The 25,963-nt window shown below is 41.9% G+C and overlaps 3 protein-coding genes across 7 annotated transcripts in view; 2 read left to right on the top strand and 1 right to left on the bottom strand.

Moving 5' to 3' along the window:
• The window catches only part of prkce (protein kinase C epsilon), a 63,267-nt gene extending 53,905 nt beyond the window's left edge, over positions 1–9,362 (top strand). For all 4 annotated transcript variants that reach the window (XM_022234862.2, XM_022234863.2, XM_022234860.2 and 1 more), the window contains one exon: positions 696–9,362. In XM_022234862.2, the coding sequence (XP_022090554.1) occupies positions 696–869 (174 nt within the window). In that variant the 3' untranslated portion in view covers positions 870–9,362. The remainder of the gene's footprint in view (positions 1–695) is intronic.
• Positions 9,363–9,990: 628 nt separating this feature from the next.
• eif1ad (eukaryotic translation initiation factor 1A domain containing) lies at positions 9,991–15,519 on the bottom strand. The gene is made up of 5 exons (XM_022234865.2): positions 15,225–15,519; positions 14,424–14,646; positions 13,536–13,644; positions 12,131–12,239; positions 9,991–11,457 (listed from the first exon to the last, which is right to left on the bottom strand). The coding sequence occupies exons 2-5, from the start codon at positions 14,508–14,510 to the stop codon at positions 11,157–11,159; spliced, it is 606 nt and encodes a 201-aa protein (XP_022090557.2). The 5' UTR covers positions 14,511–14,646; positions 15,225–15,519; the 3' UTR covers positions 9,991–11,156.
• Positions 15,520–19,264: 3,745 nt separating this feature from the next.
• On the top strand, positions 19,265–23,012 carry LOC110979261 (carbohydrate sulfotransferase 3-like). Of its 2 annotated transcripts, none has more exons than XM_022234893.2 (2): positions 19,265–19,571; positions 20,795–23,012. In XM_022234893.2, exon 2 carries the CDS (start codon positions 20,950–20,952, stop codon positions 22,336–22,338), a length of 1,389 nt encoding a protein of 462 aa, XP_022090585.2. In that variant the 5' UTR covers positions 19,265–19,571; positions 20,795–20,949; the 3' UTR covers positions 22,339–23,012. The 2 variants fall into 2 exon arrangements, with proteins under 2 accessions (XP_022090585.2, XP_022090584.2); XM_022234892.2 differs by lacking the exon at positions 19,265–19,571 and adding an exon at positions 19,630–19,862.
• The last annotated feature ends 2,951 nt before the right edge of the window (positions 23,013–25,963 follow it).

Below are 25,963 nucleotides of genomic sequence, written 5' to 3' on the forward strand. Positions count from 1 at the left end.
CTCAGCTCCAGTTTCCAGTTTTAAATGAAATTCTCATGAGGTAGCAGTATATGACATACTGTGCACATTGGATTCTGCTTTAGCTTTGAGGAAACAAGTTGCACATCAAAAAATAGCCTATGGAAAAAATAGTTAAGCTCCAGAGTCAAAATGAAAATAAAATTCTCATGAGGTAAGTGAGGGTCCCAATCAATTGGCTACAGCCGGAAATTACAGCGAGTATTTGGCAGCATCCAGTTCCCATAGAATCATGCGTAATATGAAGCCGCAGCCAACTGGTTTGGACAAGACCTTCGTAAAAAGATATTTTAACGACGTCATCTGATAAGAGTGCCCGACTGAGATGTATGGAGGCCTAGGGGGACTCCTTCACCGTACATATTACTCAACCCCACACACCCATCAAAAACACGTTAAACTTACGCGGTAGCAGAATTCCTGCCGATTGAGTAAGTTTGGAGGCTTTTGGAAATCGTTTTATGCAAAATTTGAAGATTCTTTATTTTTCTACGACGACGCGCGCGGTGACCAGAAACCAGAGACTTTTTTGGGGGGGCCTTAAATGCGATTTTTCTCGAAGGTATTTGCATTGCGCACCATAGGGAAATTTATCACTTCGTAAAATTGGTGGTGATGATGATATTGTGCACACTTCCGGCACGGCAGAGCTCATTGGCCCTCTCTTGATTTTGCAGAAAACGAAAAAGGACGTCAACAACTTCGACTCGGACTTCACCAGGGAAGAGCCTAAGCTCACACCCATCCAGGCCAACATCATCAAGTCCATCAACCAGAACGAGTTCACCGGCTTCACCTACACGCGGCCAGACCTGGACCGACAGCTGCAGACGACAACAGACATCGACTGATCCACGGTTACCGCACGGGGGAATCGGCGCCCGTCCAAGAAGTTGAAAAGGACGTAGGTCGGGGAGGGGTGGATGCAGAATTGAGATTCAGAAACTGAGCTGGTGTTCTTCTCTCAGATCTGAGTTCTGCTCTGCTCTGACCAGGGAACGATGGCTTAGGCATGACACAAGATTTGGAGCTTGTCTCTAAGCCACTTTGTAGCAAGTTCAAATGACTAGTCTCACAACCAGCTGGGTAGCATCATAGGCATATAATAGGTATCTCTCTTTCCACAACAGAAACACTCATTTTGTGCGTCTCTACTTCCCCCTCAGGAGGTTGTCTTCAACTTTTCCGATCTTTGACCATATCCTTGAAAAAAAAAAGTTTTCTTTGTTCCCAGACCATGAAATTATTCAGTAGGTGAGATAAAAGCCATCAACTTCGCCACCCAAATTGATGACATAAGTGCAGACTCATAAAAGAAACTCCCAATTCCCAAGCCTAAGTTCGACTACAACAGTATTGAAAACAGAACTTTTAAGTAACTTTCACAACTGTTTGAAGCCCAAAGTAACTGCCTACCAGTTGTAACTATGATGTCAGCGTGTGAGTCACTGTCTTGAATCACAGTTGGTGACAAATTTGAAAAGAGAAATATTTTAGACTTAATCCAGCCACTCCCTGTCACTGCTGAACTTTCTGTGGTATATTCACAATGGTAGGCTGAGTTAATGTATCCATCTGCAATGTACAAGTGTTTAACATTAAAACGGAATGTCGTACACACCGTCATCACGTGCGGATGGAACTTGTACAAGTTTAGCACTGGCGAATCTTTGGTAGCAAATTACAAACATGTGAGAGTTTTTAAGAAGTTGATCCTGAGAGTCAAATTTTCAAAACCTTGTGCATGGTTGACAATATATAAACTTTGATCTCGTAGGAATAGAATAAATGTTGGAGATATTCATATGTAGATATGTAGATTACTTCTTTTCCCTTTTTTTTTTTGAGAATGATACAGTCAGAATGTAGTTGACGGCCTAGGCGTCTTGCACTGATTTTTTTTTTTAGCAAGGCTTAGAGAAGTCTTCAAACTGCACTGTACATGTGTAAACTGTTGCCCCACTGCAACCATGTATATACTATAAAAGTATTGTTATTAGCAAACAAACAAACGTAAGACTTGTCTGTGTATTATTCTTATCAGAATTATGACAGTCTAGCTGCAACTCACGATACAAACCTTGTATAAACTTGTAACTTTTGCTCTTTTCTTACGGGGGACCGCTTTTTGTCAGATGTGCAATCCACATTACATGTTAAGTGTTTTTTGTGTTTTGTTTTGTTTTTTTATTTGAGAGAGGTGGAATTGATGAGCAGTATAAAATTGAATATTGCCAATGCCAATTTTGAGGAGTTTGTGCAATGATGAATAACAATAGGTCATGTTGGCAAGCTTAGGAGATTGAAGCCCCCCCCAGAAATACCTGAACCATCGCTGTAGATTGATCATAGTTGTTATACACCGAGCAAGTTAGCTTGCATTGTGTTGGGCAGCACTGCAGTAAGGATATTGCATGCGGAATACAGAAAACCTGATGGGAACCAGCTATTCTTCATCAGTTCCACTGTGCAAATGTCGAAGACCAGCAGCCGAGTTCGCTCAGTGCTACGCTGTCACAGCACTCCACTGATGCGCCATTTATGGCGTGCGTTGTGCAAGAAGTTACAAATTATGGCACGACTTACGTGGTCCCTGTGGATGTCATAAGTTGCAGCTTGTGAAGTGTACAGCATTACGGGCTGGTGATGCCTTGCTGAGGTATACTTTAATAAACTGTCTTGGCAAGATGGCTGCTTAGCTGAAATTTGTTTCAAATGCCTAGTGATCAGCACATGTAGTAATATCGGTCACTCTATGTACTAACTTGCCATTTTAAAGCATTATTGCCTGAAAAGATACTGAAATTATTGGACTTGAACTTGGACTAGGATTCAGAAAGTTGATTAACTTGACTAATTTACCTTGATTCTTAAGAAGTGTAAGTACTTTGGTGTGCACTGTAAAGGTTGGGATGTTGCCTGTTCAGATGACCGACTTAATCTTGATGTCTAGATTTCGTCTTGATGTCCAGAACCTGGGCTTGTTGACAAGGTCATTGAGACTTGGACACTGAACAGAACAGTAAAGTTGTGAGATGAAGTGAGTGGAGACTAGTGCAGTGACTCAGCATGTGCAGTCTCAGATCAATCCGTCTGATAGTCACAGTGGCCTTGTGAAAAGGCTACAAGAGCCTCAGCGTGGTATCACGTGACAGGGAAGCCATGCCCGTGGGGAGGTTTATGCTTTACATGAAAATGAAAGTGAGTTTCAGAATATCAACACCTGCCGTTTCAATCTGACATTGTTTGTCATTCCAATGCATTTGTTTCCCTCTGGATTTTTTGTCAGCTGTGAACCAGGCTTAAAGGTACAGTCCATCATTTGTCATTTGTGCAGTAAGTTCATTGGAGGCAACCAACATGCTCAAAATCTAAAGAAGGATGCTTACAACTGACCATACAAAGTTGGAGCTCAGTGAATGCTGTATATTCCGAGAAAGACAACAATTAGTCAAAGATGTCGATATAACTCATATACATGTGTAACTCTATAACTGTTTCGAATCGCACAAAAATTCACTGTTTCAGACACGCCGTCATTCAGCTGATAGCAGCTAGGTGATGTACTGCAATGAACCGACGAATCATAGCAGCTGTGTACGAGTTTGCATCATGTCAACACTTGCACATGCTTCACCAAATTAAAAAAAACAACTACTAAAGGCAATTTCCAGAAAGGGGTCTTCAGAGACCTAGGAAATGGCCGTTTTTGTTACTTTTTCCAAAATGACAGCTTGCCCAAAAGAATGATTTCACAGGGAGCCTATTAGTCCCATAACTATCATTAAACCAAGTACGCATTTCAACGAAAATTTTATCAGTTGCTTTATGGATAGCTGCAAATGTGGGACTGTACCTTTAACACTGCATTGACCTCACATAAGCCTCTGAGGGGATGTAGTTGGTTGACATGCTTTTTTTAAAAGGTCGACACCAGGGTTTACGTGCTAGATACAATTTGGCAGGGAACCAGTGAGAAGCAATACATACTAAAATGAAGTGTCAGCTGGTAACCTAAGATAAGCAAATATTTTCCATGCTGAGTAGATTTCATTGTTCAGCCGCTCCAGGAATACGGCCCCATGGACCGAAGTTCCGTAGGTAGAGAAACTGTGTCTCTAGCAGTGTTGTCGAATATGGTCCCTCACTCTTGGATGGTCAAAGTTGATACTGCTGCGGACTTTCAAAGTCAAAAAAATTTTTTTTTTCAGTAATCACTGTGGTCGTTCTTCAAGCAAGTGTTAAAAGCAGGAAAAAAAAAAGAAATATCGTTCTATTAATGACAGTAGCTGATAATGTGCAACTTACCTGTTCGTTGATAATACCAAATCACGTAGATCCTGTACAGTGTGACACCATCATTACAAACGTTTATAAATGAGATCAACCTTTATACAGAAGTTATCAGATGATCTGAAAGACATAGAGGCTGTGTTTATTTATTAAGTTACTCTCAACTTGAGCTTGTTCAAGTCCTTGTTTCAATTTGGGTATTCCTATTACTGAAATTTGGGGATTTGTATTGGGTTGGAGGGTTGGAGACAGTTTAGGAACTATTATACATATCAATAACTGTTAGTGGATCACAAGTTTATACAAGCATTTCTGCTAGGCAGGCAGTTTTAGAGGTATGCTTTCAAAACAATGTCAGGTTTTTTCCCCCTTGAATTCTGACTTCTCTCATGATAGAAGTACTGGCATTGTAAGTGCTACAAACAACAGTATCATATGTAGTTGTCTTGTTGGATTTGCCCAACCCACGTACCTGACTGTAACCTGATCTTCTATCGTTGAGTCTACGAGATATGATCATACAGTTTAGCAATGCTGTTCCAGTGAGGGAGAAGCTTTTAGCGAGATTGATTAGGGAGACCGTCTTTCCAATATGAGGCACATTTATTTTTTAAGTAATAACTACAAACTTGAGACACAAAAAGCTTTTGTATGGAGGTGAATCTTTAAATTTTGAGAACAAACTTTATTTAAAAAAAAAAAAGGGTGGCAAAGCATTTGTGTAGTTTCCAATATCCTCAATAAATGCAACATTTACTAAAGACAATGTAATTTCGGGGGGAGGGTTGTTTTTGGGTTTTGTTATTTATCTTCCCACATATGTATTGCATCCTCATATGATCAGTGGCCAGTTATAGATAGAGTACATGTAATTGCTGAAGCTGAAGTTTCTAGACAGGACTGCAAATAAATTTGTAGGCAGATTTGAAGCCAAGAGAATTATTAATTTGTTTCAGTACTCAGCATTTGAATGGTATTGTTATCAGGAGGAATTCAAGTAATCTACTCAGCATTCAGTTAGTTCCACTTATGTTTATTTCTATTTATTTTTGGGGGGGTCTTTCTCTGGAAATAGACTCAACTCAACCACAAGATCATTGTACATGTATACAGTAAGAGCAGGAAAGGTGCCACCATTATTGGCATGCTTCACAAATGTAGAAGCGGTCTTGCACCCCGACTGGTCCGTACAAAGACACTTAAGTGTGTTCACAGCCCTTTATGTGTGCTATTGTAGATAGATTTTTAACAGTAAATCATGTCACCTTTTGTGTTGAAAATGCATTGATGGCATGGATTTGGCATTTTATAACTATAGAATTTTATCAGGACAGAAAACTGAGGTGCACTGTTTGGCATTATCATGAAATTCTTGACTCCAGACTGGAGTAACGGTGCATGTGTTGGAGATGGCCCGTGACATGTGTTGATCTCCCAACTCCAGTCAGCATAGTGATCAAAAGCGAAGAAGTTGTGGATTTCCCCCCATATTGCAAATTTCTTCACGGTGCAATAACCTTATCTGAAGAACATGCGGAGAATGATTTAAGATGTCACCAACAATTATAACAAATATTGCTGAATGGTTGTGGCCCCCAAAGAAACCGAGAAAAATTCCCAACTTGGCTCAATTTGAGCTTCTTGCAGTGGACTTCTGCAGTGACCTGAGAAACATTCAGACTGTGATAGCTTTGACCCAGGGCCACAGGTTAACAATAAGTTATGATAATATGCTGGGTCCACAAGTTGACTTTATGGACCAGCTGCCCCTAAATTGGAGCTTGAAGCTCTTATTTAGAGCTTCTTGCAACTTGTGTTTTTATCTGTGAAAAGAGCTTTTTTGCCTCGCACAGAGGACAGGGCTGAACAGATACCGTAGGCATACGTAGTTTTGTTTATTCATAATTTGCAGTTTATTTTGTGAATGTACATGGTCAGTGAAAAAGAAATTGTTTTTTGTCTCCTCCCGTTGAAAAATTAACCTGTGGAAAAAAAATGGTACAGTGCTGAATATCATCATCAAAATGTGCACCAGACTGCATCAGAAGAATTTTTGAAGGGTCCAAACCCATCTTTAGTAGTTAAAATGACTTAAAAGTCCTGGCAGTCTCGGTATTGCACAGCTGGTAGGCTCTTCAGAGTAGACTTAAAATTGGCAGAACTGGATTTTTGGAGACTTAAGTATAATTTGTGTGTTCATGCCTGTGCATACACTCGTCCCTTTTTGAGATAACTTTCCAAGATGATATGAGGCAAAAATGACTATTTGTTTTCAGTTTCCATGGTGACCTATTTAAAAAATGTATCTGAATACCAGGCAAAATTAACAGGTGGCTAACTCACGGTGGCTTATGGAACTTGACCATGTCTGCAGTTGTCATGTCATTTGATGGGCCATTTCTGTGATCCTTATTGTTCTGCGATCTGGGATTGAGGTTGACAATCGGTACAAGTTAGCCAGAAACATGTAGGCACTTTTTTGCATTGCGTTTTGAGTTTGAATTTTATTTAAAGCCTGAAATACTGCCTTTAGAGGGTGTTTATATGTCTGTGCATGGACAAGGGGAGCAAGAGTGTTTTTGCCCGCTGGTGAAAAAAAATTAAAGAAATAAAAAGAAAAGAAAAAAGCAAAATAAAAAAAACAAACGAAGAGATGGAAAGAGGATGAGCATCAACTCTGGCCTGCAAAAATACCTGAAAATTTAACCCCTTCCATAGTCCATGATACATTAGTTTAGCTGCTTATGAGTGATTTAGCCCTCCTAAACTCCAGAAGAGAACCCAAGTGATGCCCTTGTCTGTTTGTCAAAACAGTCAAGAATGTCAACGTGAACAGTTGACCCTGTAGGATTTCAGGAATGGCCCCACATCATCATTTGCTTCAACCTTGCTGGTTCATTTGCTGTAGCTCAGAAATGCTAATTGGCCATTGTTATCTTCACACATTTTACACTGGTCCCATTCAAAAGGCTGTGTACTAATACCTTGGTTTCTTGAGGAAGAAAACAAAATGTCTTCTGAGATGATCTTTTAAACTTTGGAAATGGAGCAGGTTTAGACGCAATTATTTATTGTGCAGTATTAATCAGGATATCATTTCTTTCTTAAATTGCGCCGTCTTTCTGTGTTGTGTATTTATTTTACAAGGAAGCTTTGAGTCTTAAGCCAAGATTTTTTTAAATTGAATAAAAAAAGTTCATTGCCTCATAGGGGTAAATGAGATTGTCCTGTTTGAAAGCCTTGATTGTTATCATGGGATGAGCATCTGAGTAAACTATTTGTGTAGGCGAAACAAAACACAATACCTTGTTGATTTGGATTTGTAGATTTGCATTGTATAAATATTACCACCTTGGTGGGTTGTATTAATTAATTTCGGGCCTCCACTCTCTACAAACTAAATGTACCATGACTTTGATTTATATATTTTGGATTTGAAATTTCCAAGCCTGTACACTGGACTGCCCTTCAAAATAAACAACAAAACCAAAAAAAAAAATCAAATCTGGCCCAATCCTACCAGCCCAATTACAAATCTGTGGATAAAAGTGCCGAGTAGAAAGGGTTAGTCATTATCAAATGTGTAGAATGAAAAAAACCCACCTTCTCGGTCAGTGGTTTTTATAACAAGTAAATGCCTGTCAAGACTGATTTTCACATACCCTTTGCTTCACAGAGGTGCAAAATGTGAATTTAAGCAGTAACTACGCAGAAACTGTTGAGGAGTTTGGGGAAAAACAACAGATTTTAAAAACAATTTTAGTTATCTTTTCCTTGGCTCAAGTAGCCTGTGGAGACTGTCCCATTCAGTTTCCCGATTTCTATGGACTGCCTACACAATATTTATGCATTTTTTGTATCATTGGGTGAGTGGAATTCACCCGTCAGCTTGTTGGTTATAAGTAGACTTCTTATGCATCGGTTCACAGCATAAACAAACAAAAATATCGTGGAGTGTCAAATCTATACCACAGTTTGTTATTGAGGAAAGGTTGTAGCATGTTAGAACTATAGACTGACTGCACCTGCTAAGTTGCGTGACCTACAGGGGGCATCAAACATCAACAGACGTGGTATCCTCCCATAGCAAAGTGCCTTTTAAGTGTTTACCAAATATGAAGCCGATTTATGGTGAAGTACCCATCACGTCCATAGACTGAGTACTACACTGAGTGTCAGCTTTTGGTAAATGATACTTATGACACACTGTTGTGGGAGGACACCATGTTCATTGATGTTTAATACCCACTATAGGTCACATGACTTACTGGGTGCAATCGGTCTATTACTTTGAATTACCATAATGTAATTAGAGCTAAGTGTGCTTATAGTAAACACAACGGTTCTAGTAAACGAGATTTCTCGGATTTGAATTCCACAACAGTTAACTGTCATTCGCTCCCTTGTGTCACTCAGAAACCATTAAATGTGTATAATGAAGAATTCATTTGAGCCATTCGTAAACTGGAACCCAAATGGGACCGGAAATCAAAATTGTGGGGAAAAAGAGCAAGTTAACAGTGTCAATGCACTATTAGAATATAGTGGGGGGAAATTAAATACTCTGAACATTCTCTCTTCTCGTTTTGTACCGTCGGTTAATATTTTCCCCATTTCCAAAAGGTCATATTTAGGTTCCAGTATTTACATATATAGTCTTTGGAAACTGTGTGTTTTAAGCACCCACAAACCTACACGAGGTTTTTGGCAGATGTAAAGATTTTAACTATCACCAACTCCTACAAGTAAACAAAACAATCTGTGATGTCATTTTTATCCCTAGCTAGATGGAAGAAATTTGTGCTTCTAGCTGTACTTATGTGGTCTAGCTGTTGTTCTTGTGGTGACAATTTGAAAAAAAAGAAAATTATTAAGACAAATATTAATTACAAGTTTACAGTGTAAAAAAAAAATAAAAATTAAAAAAATGTTATCGATGATGTACTGGAGTCAAGAAATTGTTGGATCACACCCTGTTGTATCATACCAGTGATAACGTGACTGTGGTTCAGGTGAACTAAAAATAAATGTGCACCTTGTATACAACGTCAGTTGGTCCCGTCTTTGTTGTTCAGGTTCATTTCTTGCTCAATGCCTCGTTGTCCACTCTTTTTTTCAAGTTACATCCCAAGTTCTATCCCACATCCTGCATCAATACTATTTATAAGCCAGTGATCACGTTTCCATGTTTTATTGAGGAAATATCCTGAGCTAGAGGCGAGGGACATTAGCAGCGTTCATTCTCCAGTGCTGGTCCGACGTTTAAGACCAGCCAAACACCAAGTAATTCCCCTTCATAAATACGTTTTGGAGTCGCAAAGTCCAAACAAATTTTAAAATTTTCAATTTCCAATGATTCTTGTCAACACCCCTCTTTCCTTATGATATTTTCCTCTTGCAAGTAGCCATACACATTCTCCATTAGCATGCATGTGACATACTGCGCGAGGTGGCACATAGCCAGCCGGTGCTTTATCAATCAACCGTTTAAGATTGGGCATGTGACGGGCTCTCAACTAACAGAAACAGCTGAACTGTCTTAGCTATTTAGGAAAGCAAAACAAGTTCCACTGCAAGCCTATGACAATGAATTTACATCAGAAGCACAGTGTCTGATATGTCTGTCATGACATTACACCTACCACAGACCTTTCAAACAGCTAAACAGACAAAACTTCCTTAAATTTTAGAACAGCGTGTGCCTTTAATAATTACTGTTTAAGAATCAAGACAAGTATTTTACAGTGAAGATGGTAGTAACACAAATCTTGATCATCTAATCATCAAATCCTAACATTTTTTAATAACATTAAGATGGTTGTGTGCCTGTTTTCGCTTTTGTCAAGTAAACAAACATGGTGGAGACGGGCTCTTAACTCCACATTATTGAACTGTATTCTTTAAGCTCATTGGCTGGCATTGGCCGCTTTTTCTCAGAGCCCAAAGGGCTCATGAATGAGAATGGTACCATTGAGTAGTTACAACTGAGTCTGCATGATAATGTACATGTAAATATGCAGATTAATCATGACTTGCCAATGCCGTATGATGATCTCATGGAATTCAAGCCAGGTGGAGTCTCATACTGCAGTCCAGTGTTGTAGTTGAGACCGCCGCAAGACCAGAAACAAGGATATTTTTAAGACAAAGCAAGACCAGTCACAAGACCAGAGGCAAGGATGGACAATAATGATGGAATGCTGTGGCAGCAGTTCGGCTTACTAGCTGGTGACTTGACTTCGAACTGAAGGTTTTACCCTGGTCTTGTGATAGTCTAAAGGAGTCTCAACTACAACACTGCTACATGTCCTTGATGTGGTATTGTGTGTGTCTATGCTGTACAGCTACTTGGATCTTTACTGCTGGATATGCTGAAATTGATCCGAGGTTCATTAAGGAGATGAGACACCACTACTTGACCAGTTATCAGAGGCCTGGTTATTAGTCTACTAGTCTTGAATAAAGTAGAAAACAGAGGCTCAACACTGGGCTCCAATTATCAGGGGGTATAGTATGGGGTGGGGTGCCTTGATATATGCCCTCAGTGAGTGGGCCCATTCTTTACTGCATAAGTACTTCAACGGTGGTGGGTATCTACACCCTGAAAGGAATGCCAAGCTGATTATGCCAACATCACCCTCCAGATGACCTCATTTAGTGTCTTTGGGTAATGAGGTACTGCACCTTTTAGTGCCCTCTGTAAGGAGGCCATTGGCACTACGTAGCTGCTATGTATACTGCATGTCAGAGTTGGCTACCAGTTCAACAAAATCAACACGTGTTCTCGACTACAGTCCCTCAACCAATCTCACACGATGCTGTTCTGGCCCGGGGCTTCCCGGGGCTTATCTCTCTCCACCCTCTTCCTTCTCTTCTTCACCTGCCCCTTCCCCAACGTCCCCCTCCTCTGAGTTCTCCTCCTCGCTGCTGTCAGAGTAAAAATAAGTCACCGAGGGGCGGTTGGTATTCACAAACAGGTCCTCGTCGTTATCGCTGTCGCTACTATCCTCTTCGTCTGAGCGACCGGCTTGGTCTCCTAACGAGATGCCCGCCAGGTCTTTGGTGATCACCTCCACGTCCTGATTGTTGTGGGGCTGTCCCATCTCCCCCTCTCCATGCAGTGGCTTGCTTGTGAACTGGTCTGGCCTGGTGGGTGCATAATAAATACACACTGGCTTGTACTTCACAACATTATGTTACTGATGAAATGGACTCCCTGTCAACACCTTTGTGGCATTTGTAATGGGCCAATTTAGTATCCCAACAGCACACGCATAAAATAAAGCCCGTTAGTGATGCTTTATACATTTAACAGCAAAACTTTAGCAATGCAAAGAGCCTAGACCAAACAAAATCTAGCAATGCAAAGAAAAGCAGCTACGTTGTGAGAGTTTGAGCTTAACAAGCTTTCAAGTTTTGGCAGAAGCTGCGAAAGCCATTACAAAACTCTCAAGCCAGCTTAATATTCAAAATTTGATCTTTTAACCCTAACAGTCCCGAATGCTACAAAGTACTACTTAGTAGTAGAATGTACTACTCAGCCCTGTCACTTGTAAGAGGACATGACATTATTATTCTCTGAAGCCATAAGATACAATAGAGAAGACAATGTACCATACAGTGCTGTGGCACTATGAATGCATGGTTTTATTGTTCTCTGTACGAGTAACAATGGAATAAACCTAGCCAGAAATAGTAATTTGTAGCGTTAGGTTCTTCAGGTTCAGAGTGTTACTTAGTATTTTGTAGTACTGAGTACTCCAAGCCAAACAACGCCCGGTACTGTTAGGGTTAATCCCAGCAAGTTAAGGAGACTTACCAGAGCCCCTCCTTCTGGATGTACTTGATCTGCTTGGGGTAGAGGATGGTCGTGATCTCTGCCTTGACTTTGTCCCCTTCTAGGATAGGGTCTACAATCACAAAGTCCCCTGAAAGTGAGCATCAATGATACAAATCACCGCAACTGGAAATTATTCGGTGATATTGGGTGCAGGATTCCAACTGAAAGTTGCCACTGTTGCCAAATGGCAATTAATCACAAACGTTGGCTGTAATCTGTTCAGAACAAAATTGGTACTTTTAAGTTTGCACTGCCTGAAAAATGTCGGTGGCTACAAAAATATGCTTCTAACTACAACTTGGGCCAGTCTTTAAATTCTGCCAACTTGAAACTTGGGTGTACTCGTTCGGAAAGCCCTTTTTGTTGTCCAGCACACATTTTGCAACGCAGCAACGATGTGATCACAAAATACTTTGCGTCTATTCAAGGAAAGTTCTTGAATCTTTGACGTACTTTACTGTGCAGGAAACTCATTCGGTATTGTTTATATTTCAACTTCTCAGGTAAAACTAGACTGGTCTCTGCAATATAAATTCCTGTAATATCAAATATGGGCTGGCAAGGAAGGGCACTCACCCCCTGGAAAAAATTTGCAAAAAAAGAAACAGAGACAATAGGAACAAAGCCAAGGAAACGAAAAAAAAAGAGATTAAAGGCAATGAAAGTCACCGATTTCTTTGTCTTTTGAGTAAACCTTCAAACTGACCCCCTCCCACCGTTAATCATTTCAAAGCTGATAAGTCCTTTGCCCCTCACAAAATTCCCCCACCCTCCCAAAAAGTGGTTTGTCTCCCCTTCGGAAAAAATCCTGGCGGCACCAACAACAGAGTTGGAGTTAAATCCAAATCCAATCACAAGCCCTTCCACAAATCCAGTCCCAAATAATGTGATGGACTGCTCGTGACTTGGCTTAAGACAGGCTGACATTTCATGGACTTGTGTTGCACTTGCAAGGCACTTGATCTTAATTTTGCACTTCGCATCAGGGGTGCTACATGTAAATTATACCCGCTTCTGACCTTAAACTGCCGTCTACATTCAGATGATGTTCTCAGAGTAGTGCTCTGGGATCACACTGAGAACCGAGTGCCAAAGTGAATAGGTCATGTGCAAGAACCAGCACATGAACCAACACATGAGCATACTCCATTCTTTGCACTACACCTGCTGGTTCAACATGATGTCACACTTTGGTGCCTTGTATAATCGGTGTGTAATGGGTAAAACCTGGTATAGAATTGCAGGGGGCTTGTGAGGACCTGTGATGGACTTGACAACAGTCCCACTTCTAACCCCCAGACCTGACCCCCTTGAGACCTTGTGATCAAGTCCATCACAGTCAAATTACTGCTTGATTGTTTCCAGTTTCTGCTGTGCACAGTACCTCTTTTGATCCAGACATTTTTGCGGAACCTGGTGGGCATGCTGACCAGGAACTGTTCCCCTGTGGCTGTCTGTACTTCATGTAGATTATTGCCCCTACTTGCAGTCACCTGAGGTACCGAGAGGAAAGGATTGAGATATTGCTCAGAATTCAAAAGGCATGCACGTGTGCAGAATGAACTCACCACGGTAGTCATTTGGAGGTCGCTGGCTTTGACAGAGACAGATTCACGCTCTGTTCCCAGTGTGTTGGTGCACTTGTAGAGAGTTGATTGGTGTGTACTTGAACCAATGAGTAATTTTTTTATTTTTCAATATGTAGTTTCAGATAGCATGACATTTTGCAAAAATGGCTCCTGCAAGCATGCAGACAATGGACTGCAAGTTTTGATTGGCCAGTGCCTATTTCTTTGCAGGGAGGAGATGTTGGCAAAAACTCCCTGGTTATGTCACACGATGTGTTCAGTGTAGCTGAGACTGAATTGCTATCAAGGCTATGCAAGACATTTGCTTTGGCGAGAGGAACGACCCAAACAGGAAGTGTCCAATCACCCTTGATCTACCATAGGATGGAGCCTAGATATGGTCCAATTCAACAGTCCATCTGTGAAGGCATGTATATCAACTTTTCTACTGCCACTCATCAAAGTAAAAAAATAGCACTTTGGCTCGACATCTGGGATTATTTCAAATTGCATCTGCAAGTGTTTTCCCTTTCACAAGATCTGGAAAAAACTCAGCAGATGACAATTGTCCGCCTCAAGCAACTAACTCTAGCTGATCTGATTATAATACTTTAAATGTTTGATGAGGATCAGAGAACAATATCACTACAAAGTGTTAGCTTTAACCTGTGTGGGAAGGGAAATTTTCATACAGTGACACCCACCTTAACAATCTGCTGATGATCCTCAGGGAGAGTGTATTCATCTAGAACTTCTCTAGTGACATGCTTCCTCTTGGTTGCCTTAGACATGATGGTGGCCGGTGCAGGTGGTCAGCTGTTGTAGTGACCAGTACAAGATACTGCAAAGATGCCTTTTTGCTTTGATCGATGTCCAAAGGTTTCGTCAAGATCGGCAAGCAGTATTGCAATGATGTAGTGCTTCCTCCTGATTGGTAAATAAACAAAGCAATTCAAAGTTTCAGAAAACCTGACGCTTAGATGTACATTTCTGGCATCAAACTTGACTGTGTCCCTGCTAACTGCAACAGAATTTTATAGCATGCAAGAAAAAGTTACCAAATACAAAAGAATGCTACTGAACACAACAAAGTTTTTGTCTTACATTAGCCTACATGTACATTTTGTACTAGGGGAAAGCTGTGTGCTCTGGTCAGTCATGTCAGTCCAAATTGACTGACTGGTGCAGTACCTTTGCCATGTTTGTCTGTTGTGGCTTTGGGCAAATTGGACTGTGGCACAGCCAGGCTATTTTCAGAGGAGAAATGAGGGAGGGGGCAAGACTTCCCTGGGGGGGGGAACTCCCCACCTTCTCACCCATGCCACTGACAATGACTGATGTTTGGCGAGGACGGTGCTAAAAAACTTGTGGAAGAATTAGGCTACCAATTTCGGCTGTTGAAGAGACTACCTCCATGGTTAAACAGATACATATGTAACTTACAGCACTAATGACTAAGCAGATAAGTGGGCCTTTCAGGAATATGGAAGGGAAGCTTCACTTACCGCACGCACGACTAAGTACAGTACATGTATTATTACCGGCCACCTGAGCTGGCGACTACGAAATTTGAACACCGCAAATCGATGGGGCATAGAGTGCCAGTGTTCCACGCAACTCTATGCCTCGTTACTTAGCCATAATTGCAGAAATGTCCACTTGGTTATGTTGAAAATTGTTTTTCGACGACAGAAAGCGATGTAACGACAGAAAAGTACGTAAGACACCTCACAAATCCTGGAGTCATTCTGTACACGTTGATCGCCATTACTTGTGCTTGCGCAATGGTAGCGGCGGTATCACAACCGGAGGATGGCACTTATGATAATTTATTTCAACAGCAACATGAATTATGCAATATCTGGGAGTCGTGCGCTGGGACCCTTTTTTCCCTTTTGTGGTAAGGTACGAGGTAGAGGGTGACAAATTGTCATGTCATTAATGAGAAACAAATGTACATAATAGCCCATCGATGATGGTACAGAGATTCTGATCCATTTTTCTGCCCAACAGCACTTGTAAGGGACTTGTGAATTTATCAGACCCACATCTGCATCTGCTTGCTTGCACTTCAAAATGTGCGAGTATACCTGTGGAGGTTTCACATAGTGCACAGTGCATGCAGGACTATAATATGAAGGGAATTGCTCAGTACATCGACAGGTGTGACTTAATTAATATTCACAATTAGTTTCTTGATGGACAGGTCAAAGGAAAATGAATTTGGAAAATTGCACATGTATCTCAATGCCATTACACAGTACTGTGTCTGTTGGCTTGAATCTCCCTATCCGCCCCGAGCTGAAGTGCACTCCCAATCGGCGAAAGGACAGGCGGTTACAAACGGGATCTTGCACGCGCTCTGCGCGTACGCAAAGACCATACATACCGGAATAAATTAGTTACGAGCACTCAGCGTCCTCTACGTCAAACGAGCATACACTATGCGGTGGGTACCAAAAAAAAACACGCCCTCTTTTGTTTCGCTCGGAGCAGTATCCGGTTATGTCCTTTTCTCGGCCAATGTGCCAAAGCTAAAGTTGCTGTCGGAGATGGCCTTAGAACTCTCAACCGAGGTCAAATAGATTGTTTTTATTCTACGTTTTTGACTTCTCTGTGCTTGAATTAAATCCTGCATATTCTAGGCTCTGTGGTAGGCGGTTCCCAGGGGCGTATAGCGACTTGGGGTACGCTGGGGATGCGGCACCCCCTCCCAAATAACAAATTCCAGTCGGCAAATAGAGCTTCGGTCGGCAAATGAATCCAGGAACTGGTACATAAGGGATGATACGTTGGCCGTCGGCATTTCCCCTGAAGCATGAAAATGTAGCGTACTACGGATTTCCATGTTACACCACACGAGGTTAGCGAACAAGTTACAAGTCGGCAAAGTGACTCCGGCAACCCCCCCCCAAGAAAATGCCTTCGCTGCGCCCCTGGGTCCCATCACGAACGGACAGTGCACATTTACAGAATATTTCCAGATTCGGGGTGTCCCCTGCACCTTTTACAGTTATTATGTCTCTCACTAACATCGTTGGTCGCCGCGGTCTTCAAGTTGAACATTGCATAATTCATATCAGTGAAACACTAGACCCTCCCCCAAACCATGTGACGTCATGTAAGGCCCCTTCCCCGGTTGTGGTGCTACTGGACGCTAAAAATCAAAGGGATCATGCAATAGAGTTATTCTATAACAATGGTTAGTATTTCATATTTGCGTTTCAATTAACCAGTGTCGCAACTAAGGGGGGAGGCAGAGGGGCTCTCCCCCAGCGGATGCCAGTACCCCCCGTGCCCTTTGAATTGAATCTGTGAATAATTTCAGTTGAAGTGCAGCTGCAGTTTATTTTCATGTGGTGCCCCTTGAAAATATGCGTGCACCCCTCGGTGCCCCCTATACACTTAGATTAATTACACCACTGTAATTAACCTTAATAATTTTTGCTTCACTTTTATCCGTATTTCGAAGCCATGTGGTGTTTATGCTGATGCATTTTCCATTCGATACACTTAATGATGTTCCGACCTTGTACAGGGATTCCCCATAAATAAGTTGGCATTTTCCATTGTTAATGGCAAAACTATAATGTCATCGGCATTAACTTCAATGTTCTATTGATTTGTGCACGTTTTTAAAACTTTTTGTTGACGTAAATTTCCGTTACTTTAGGAGTTTATCACTTTGTGCGGGCAATAAGCATGCGGAAAAAAATTTTTCTCCGAATTTGGAGTTTAAAACTTGAACACGAATACCTGTAAAATAAATGAACAATGACTTACCTAACACCACAGCAGCAGCAACCTCACGTGTCTGGAAAAGTATCAGGGTTCCTGCGGTCAGGAAAAGTCATGGAATTTTGTAAAATGACTAAAGTCGTGGAAAAGTCATGGAAGTAATAAAACACTATGTGATGTCTATTATCAGAAATAAGCGCATAAAATCTGTGATTGTATTTGTAACCTAAAAGGCCAAATAGTCCAAGAAACTGCGCTATAATGGAGGTCGTGGATTTTCATGCTTAGTCATGGAAAAGTCATGGAATTTAATTGTCCTTTAGGCGCAGGAACCCTGAGTATGGATAATTTTCAGTTTTTCCAAAAAGTGCATTTTCCAATACAATATTCCCTCAAAAGATTTCAGTTTTCATTTACAGAAGACTATAAAGGTGCACATAAAGTGAGTCTAAAAAAATCCATTGCATGGTTCCCGAAAACAGCGCCCCAGGTGCCTTTTAAAAAGGGCAGCCTGACTGGAAAAGTTTGCGATCATCGGTTCAAACATGTAACAGAGCCAGATTTCGGTTAGCAATTTCTTGAGGGTTTGTTTGTTTGTTTGTTTTTTTACTTGGAAGGGTATTATAAGTACATGTAATCTGTGGGTTTTTTTGGGGGGGGGTTTGATGTTTTCACCAGTTACGTCTGAACTGGTGCTTTGGCGCAGTGTTTTTGTACTCCTTGATAGGATTCAGTGGTATGTTTCAAATCTGATTGGTCAGAACCTCTCGTGAACACCCCTTGCATACTCTTTGCGTCTGACGCTTTAGAGTCGTTGTTTTCGATTTCACCATGGAAGGTACTTCAGTGGCCTAGCTTCCATCACTGATTCCTCCCTCCGAACAAGGAAACACTTGACTTAATTGCCTGACCTTATCCCATCCTTCACCGTCTATCTTCAAAAGGCCAGCACTCTGAGATATTTGAGTTTTTCCCACCGTTGTACCGCCTCTCTCTCTGGAACTTTCCATTTTTAACCTGCTTCTCTTTCACTTACAATTTTTCTTTTTGCTTATTTTCCTTTTTCCTATTCATTTTTCCCCATGGGCCCTTGTCCTTACCGTTCTTAAAAGTATAATTAATTTCTTTTAAATGTGCCACATCCCTAAGAAAATACATAAGATCATGTGAGGAATTCCCCAATCCCCCCCCCGAAAATTTTGCCCTAGGTTTCTGGATTTGCCTCTGCTGAAATCGAAGCAGAAAAGTTTCATCTTGGTTAACTCCCCGGATAAGGAGTAGTGCCAAAATTACAATCCAAACTCCAGTATGTCACCGGGGACAGCGTGCAAAACTCCAAGTAAAAAAAAAACAACGCTATTAAGGGCTATACTGGAGCTGCATGGGTGTTGCTTCCACTCTGCGCCCCGGTTGGCCTGTGTGTTGCTTGTAATTACAGCATAGAACTAAAGTGGCACTTGCCGCTTGCTAATGAGCCTCAGAAGTGATGCACGTGTTATCTCCGACCATGGCCAAGTCTTCATCTTCAAACTACACTCTTAAAACAAACTGGTTTGAATAACCAATATCGGTAAAGGCAACCAACCCGTCGGTTAGAGACAACAATGCAACAATGGGTTGTTTCCAATTATTCTGGGCATGTTTTAACCGATTCTGTTTTTAGACTGTACCCCCAGGATGTTATATCGATCCAGTCTATTGTAATGATGCATGTGTAACGGTCTCAGGTGAGGTCATGAATAATCATTATTGATGGACAAAAAGATTGAGCTTCTTGGTAATAGACATCAGTGTCGTGTGTGCACCGGGAGGCGACCTGAGTGCTCTTCGTAATTTCATCCTTGGCACAATGGTCATAAATTATACCTGTATAATGGACGCATATACCAACGAATCTTCTTTTGACTAACAACCAGGGGCATGAGGAGTTAACCTTGCGGGTCGCTGAAACTCGTCAAGGAATCAGATACACCGTAAGCGCAAGTGGTTGTTTCTGTGTGTCTTTGAATTACCACGATCACAAAGCAAGGACAGACCTATATATAAGGGAGAGTATATAGCAAGGCACTTCCCTCTGGAAAGAGTTTGCCACAACAGAGTGCATCTTTTCCACCGTAAGTGATTGCATTGTAATGGTCATTGGGTTGCTTCTTTAACAAGTAGATGTAGCAAGGTGCCTTCGAGGTTGTTGATATACCAAGAAAACATGCGTTAACAAAAGCCGGATTAAGCCAGGGCCGTATACCCGCTACCGTCCAAAACTTCGGTAACACATCACATCGACTTGTCAAGTTACAAACACATACCATAGTTTCGTTGTCACATCGTCCATTTAGTAAGGGCGTGGCATAACGTTGACCCACCGTTGAGTTTGCAGCAGTAGAAAAGGGGCAGCTTACATCCAGGTGGGTGACTGACTTCGAGAGAGTCAAACTTTCTTTTCTTTTATAGACTGTAAAGCATTCATTGTATGGACGCCACTACTTTTTCCATGCAGTAACCTATTAGCTATTTGTGAAAGTAATAACATGTCCTAATAACTTACATGTAATAGTGGAAGTTTTGAGGTATTCACTTAAACAGCAGAATTTTTTAGACCAGTCTCATCGGATTTGTATGGGTGTCAAGCGGTGTCCGTGAGCAAACTATCCAGTCGAAGCTCTTTGGGTCTACACTAAGCCTTGACCCATGCTGTGAGAAGGTTCAAAGAGGGCCGTTTGGTGTATTAAAGTCCGTGGCATATCGTGGGTCTTTTGGGGCAATGGATTTTCCCCTAACTCGATCGACTGTCCAATTGTTTAACTTATCCTCATAGAAAAGTGTGGCAGTACATTTCTAGAATGCTTGCGCTTTCAGTTCTTAAAAACGGACATACGTCTTCAGAATGGTAACTTGTCCCCTCTCCACACTGTTAAAATGCTGGACACAATTTTTTGCCCAACGTTGGGTAACAGGGGAATCGCTTAATTAACTCTTGAGCAAAAAGGGAATAACACTGGGTAAATATGGTCGTACAATTAACATTTTCTAACAACCGTTGGGTAAAATAAAACAAGTTTGCCCATTATTAGGAGGGAATCAACGCGTAGGGGTAATTCACCCGACAGTTAGGCAATTCACTTTGTACCCACCGTTGGGCAAAAAATGCCCAGCGTTTTCACACTGCTCTGGATACGTCACTGTTCGGCAAAGTGAGAGGGGTCTTTGTGAAAAGAAGAGAAAGATCGCTGTCATCTGTTGAGATTAAACACAACAAAGAGATTTAATGACATTAAAAAGATTAACAAGGTCTATGTATTCTCAAAAAATCTTCTTGTGATTGTCTTCCTCTTTTCAGATGGTTGGGATTTCCAAGGAACAATGACCGGCCTTAGAGCATACATTTGGATGAACATGACATTGTAAACGGAAACTCTGAAATTACAACGTTTTCACACTCAAGCTCAACTTGACATTCGTTGAAAGTCTAGCACCAAGCCAGTGTTCGTCAACATGTCCAAGAGGTACTTGTTTTATTTGATAGTGCCAATTCTATCAGCGGCGGGGATCCTGCTCTATTTTGTTGCTGGGGAGATGCTGCCACATGCCCCTTTTGTTTGGAGCTACCGGGGCCCATCCCCATCAGACAACAAGTTAAATTCGGGAATCTTGCGCCATTACACCAAGTCGAGCGACGTGGAGCAGCCATCCTGCAACTGTTCTTGTGTGGCAACGGACTCCATTACCAGAGCCTACTCAATTGGTCACCGCGCCGCTACACCCTCTAAAACACCTCTGCTAGATTCGTCTAAGCGCCAGAACCCTGTCGGCCACGATGTTGACATTGGCACCAGACTATTTGACGCCAACTCACTGGGTAATAATATCGTAATCCAAGCAGCGATGCGGACCGGGTCTTCTCTCGTCGGTGAGGTATTTGGCCAAAACGACAACATCTTTTACCTCTTCGAACCTGGTATTTCCTTGGAGAACGAATTCGCTTTAAACGGAACTGTTTTTGTACAGCAGTTATACGTCGATATGTTGAGTTCGTTATATCACTGCGATATCACTTCTCAAGATTTTTACCTGAAATGGTTGTCACGCAAAACTCAGAATCATGTTCGGAAAGTGGCTCCGCGGCTGTTTGATTCATTGTGCCCCCAAATGAAACCAGGAGGTTCGGGGCACAGCGTGTGTGGAGCTGTTTTACCCAGGCAGTTTATGCAAGAATGTCGAGCGAAAAGAACTATTGCAATCAAATCTGTTCGCATTTGGCACATTGGGATGTTTCTGCCTCTGATACAAGACATCAACGTGAAACTCAAGGTCATTCACCTCGTCCGGGACCCGCGTGGTATGACTGCATCGCGAGTGCCGGCCATGAATGTCGTGAAGGGGACTCACCACCGTCTAGCGTCCAACTCTTTCACGGAAGAAATGCGCGAATATCTCAGGCGATTCTGCTCCCTGAGTCTGGAAAACAAAGAAACGGGCTGGTACCATCCCAAGTACCGGGACAATTACTTACTGCTGAGGTACGAGGACATGGCACTGAATCCAGAGCGAGTCACCCAACTCATCTACAATTTCACAGGACTCGGTGCGGTCCCAGAGTGTGTCTCTAAATGGATCGCTGAAAATACGCAGACTTATAAGCCGGGATTATATTCAACCACTAGGGTGTCAAGTAAAAGGTATCAAGCCTGGCGTACTACGTTAGACTTCAAGACCGCAAAAGCCATCGAAAATGTTGGACGTTGTGCAGAGATGATGCAGCATTTTGGATATCTCCCCTTGCAAAATGAGTCGCATCTTAGGAAATTATCGTCTTCTTTGGTTGTGCCAATTCCTCCGCCTAGCGATTCCCAGAAATATAAATCATTCCGATTTGCAGTTTGATTGGGCATTCACACATCAACCATCCAAGTCTTTGCTTGCTCCACAGCTGTTTATTCTAGACACTTTTCCATTTGTCGAAAATAGCCAGACTTATTTTTCACAGGGTTCTACTAATGATACCCAGCCTTACATCTCATTTGGCTCAGATTCTGTTAACGACAAACGATTCGTCTCGACGTTTAAAGGGCCAAGACAATTTTTTTAATGCAGTTCTTGTAAATACCTTTAATGATGTATGTTACCTGTTTTAAATTTTGGCCCAGCCTTTTTTTTAGGAAAGTCTGGTACCTTTTCTTGGTTTTGTTCTAAAGCAAATTGATACATTTATCAACGTAAGTGTGATGGTGTCTAAGGGAGAAACTTCAATCCTTCAAGTCTTTCTGAGCTAGATTTTGTCCAAATTTGGGGTACATTTTGTTTACTTTGGTGATTCGTTATTTCGGTTAAAGACAGAAAGCCAGTGAGCAAAGTTTTCTAAAAATATAAATATTTTTTTCATTTCCCCTAAAAGAGGGACTTTTTAAAATTTTTGTTCTCACGAAATAACACACACACCCCCACCTACTTATTTCACTTACAATGTGTGGACATTCCTTTGTTTTCCTGTAGTGAAGGTAATTTAGGCAAAATGCTCCTTTTCCCCCTACTAAGATAACTCCCTCGAACTGGATCTTTAATGATGTTTTTCATGGACTTTTCCTCTTCGTTTTGCTACCCCGACCCCAAAATGCCTCTGAAGCTGTTTTTCAGAGAGGGGAAACATTGTGTGGACGTGTGCAAGTCCACACAATGTCCTCACACCTTAAATTATTTGGACTTCTTTTGTACAGAGGTCTACACTACATTATGTACCAGTATGCCACGCCTGCACTCAAAATGCATGTCCATTCAGATGCTGCGTAGGCATACAAGCAGTGTCTTCCCGTAATGACATCACCCTCATTATTTAGTCAGACTAAAATGTGAATAAAGGAGCCCTTAAAAAAAGGCACATTTTTTATTGAGAGTAACCAAAAGACACGTCGTACAAGGTGAAGAGAAGAAGAAAGTTTCCAAGGACATGTCCCCAAGTAAACTTCACATCATGGACCCTTTAACGGGTTGTGTGGGCCTTTATGGTTCCATTGTTATGCCATTTTTTCAAAGTCACAGAGCTGTGATGCCATCTGAGGCGTAAGCTCAAGCAGTATAAGTATATTCCGCATCTAGCGCCGTTATGGAAGAATTTAGAGGGTTTTTAAGTGGTACCACTTCTGGTTATTGGGTTGGATTGGGTCAGTGTTTGTTTTGTAACTTCAGACGGCATCATTGTTGATGAGATCACATCATCTGTTTTCCTTCCTCAACCCACAGAGCAAGGAACTCTACCGTTCCAGATTAGGCAATAATTTACCACGTGGGAACGCCACTTCCGATTTCAGTGTGTATGTATTTTGCTCATCAACTCCCTATACACATTTCCAATAAACGTTTCTGAGGTGTTACGCAACACCGTTTTACTGTTGAGAACACCAAGAGCCAAGTGTCGATAAACTTTTGCCTGTCCGGCGCTCAGAATTGTACACAAACATTCAAAGTGCGATATAGTTTGAATCCAATCATTACCACGATTGTCCTTTCGTACAAAAAAAAGAAAAAAAAAAGGAAAAGCTGAAATCTAGTGTCTTAATATACAGGCATTTGGACCGTGAACTGTTGCTTTTGAAATGCTATCACTGAGAGAGATTTCTGCATGCAAACAATCTTTACCACCTGAACCTCTGTGGGGTCACCTATATCCCCGGTTCTGGCTGACGTCTACACGGAACAACAAACAGCCATTGCAATTGTCGATCTCCGCCCGAGAGTATGGCTAAGATACGTCAACAATACCTTCGTCATATGGCCTCACTGTCAAGACCAACTAAGAGTCTTGCTGGAACACCTCAACGGACTCAGTATCAGCATCCGATTCACCATGGATCAAGAAAGAGACAGCATCATCTACTTCTTGGATGTGGAGGTGTCCAGACGACCCGATGGCACCTTCGCCCGCAATGTATAGCCATGGAGGAAGGAGGGGCGTAAACCGACTCACACAGACCGCTACCTTCACAGGCGCTCGTTTCATCATCCCAAGATCAAGAACTCCGTCGAAACTTCGCTCGTCTATCGGGCGTACAACGTATGCAACCAAGACAGTCTGCCCAGCGAGTTACACCACATCTCCACATACAGCACTACAGCGCAACTGCTTCAAGAAATCTCAAGTCAAGACCCAAGAACGAACACCCCGCCCCGACCGATGGGTCTCCTCTACCCTAGGTCAGCCCAATAGGTACACTAGTTCTGTCATCCTCCGGTACACGTAGGCAACACTTCGCATCACATAAAACGCATCCTCCAGCAACAAGGAATCAGGGTGTTCCACACAGCACCCATCAAGATCAGAAACCTGTTCCAATCACACTAGGACAAACCAGACCCCAACACAAGGCCCGGCGTTTACAAAACCCTTATAAATGTGGCTAAGTGTATGTTGGAGAGACGGGAGAGATCTAGCCACCAGACACAGCGAACACAAGGCTCACGGACGGCGACGAGACTAAGACAAGGCATCTATTGTCAAACACTCACACGAAACAGACAACGTCACCCAATGTCGTAGTACATACGCGTGTTGGAGGGTGCACTGCCCAATTCAAGGGAAATTCTTCGGCAGGCGGAGGCGCTCAAAAAGTACCCCTACAGTTTATTTGAAAAAGGGGAGATTGTGTGGCCCAAGAACTTGTGGGATTGTGAAAGAATGGCCCAGAATGAACTACCTAGATTCAAGGGTTCCCATCCCAGGGCGAAGCATAGAAAAATTGTCCCAAGAGCCTGAAAAGGTGGAGGGATGTCATTTGAAAAATGGCCGCTAACAGATTTGGGAACGTTCACTTTTTGAAAGGTGAGTTTGTTTTGGGTGGATAATTAAAAATTTCATTGGTTAACCTATTAAAAATTGAAAATCAATTGAGAGCTGAATGACCCCAGAACACTTTGTTTTTTTGTTTGAGAGGCCTGAGGGACTTCGGTTGCCCACACCGGGGCTGCAAACGTGGTCGATTTTACATTGTCTTCAATGGGGCTTCTATTAGTTCAGTGCACCCTGGAATAGGGTGAGTATGCAAACGCACAGTGACATCAATGCATGGCCGCAGCTGATGCCACAGCATGTCATGGTGATTTCGTTGTAAAAAGGCCTTCACTTCCAGAAATTGTCCACATTTTATAGACACTTATCTCACGTGTTGAAATATAATCCACTTGTTAGGTTGAACTGAGTGTACTTGTTTTTATTTGTTTTGGAACAGTTCTTCAAAAGATTAACCGAGATCGTCAAAGCAAAACTACCATACTCCTGTGCGGGGGGTATGCAACGTCTATCGCTTCAAGACTTCAGGACTTTTCCTAGCTCTATTGTACATAGTCTTCGGAATCAGGATACATGCAGTTAGAGTTCTAAATCCTAAATGTATACAGCTCTCCCCCCCCCCATGTTCAAGGTCGGAAAGTCCAATTAAACATCATGTAAAATTAGTTTACGAAAAACAACAAAGCATGTCTTAAAAGAAAGGTGGTGTTTTAAGTCACGTTTAGTCAA

This window comes from Acanthaster planci, linkage group LG01, assembly GCF_054643075.1.
Source record: "Acanthaster planci isolate LZ-2023a linkage group LG01, COTS_SCS, whole genome shotgun sequence".
In the NCBI taxonomy this organism is placed as follows: domain Eukaryota; kingdom Metazoa; phylum Echinodermata; class Asteroidea; order Valvatida; family Acanthasteridae; genus Acanthaster; species Acanthaster planci.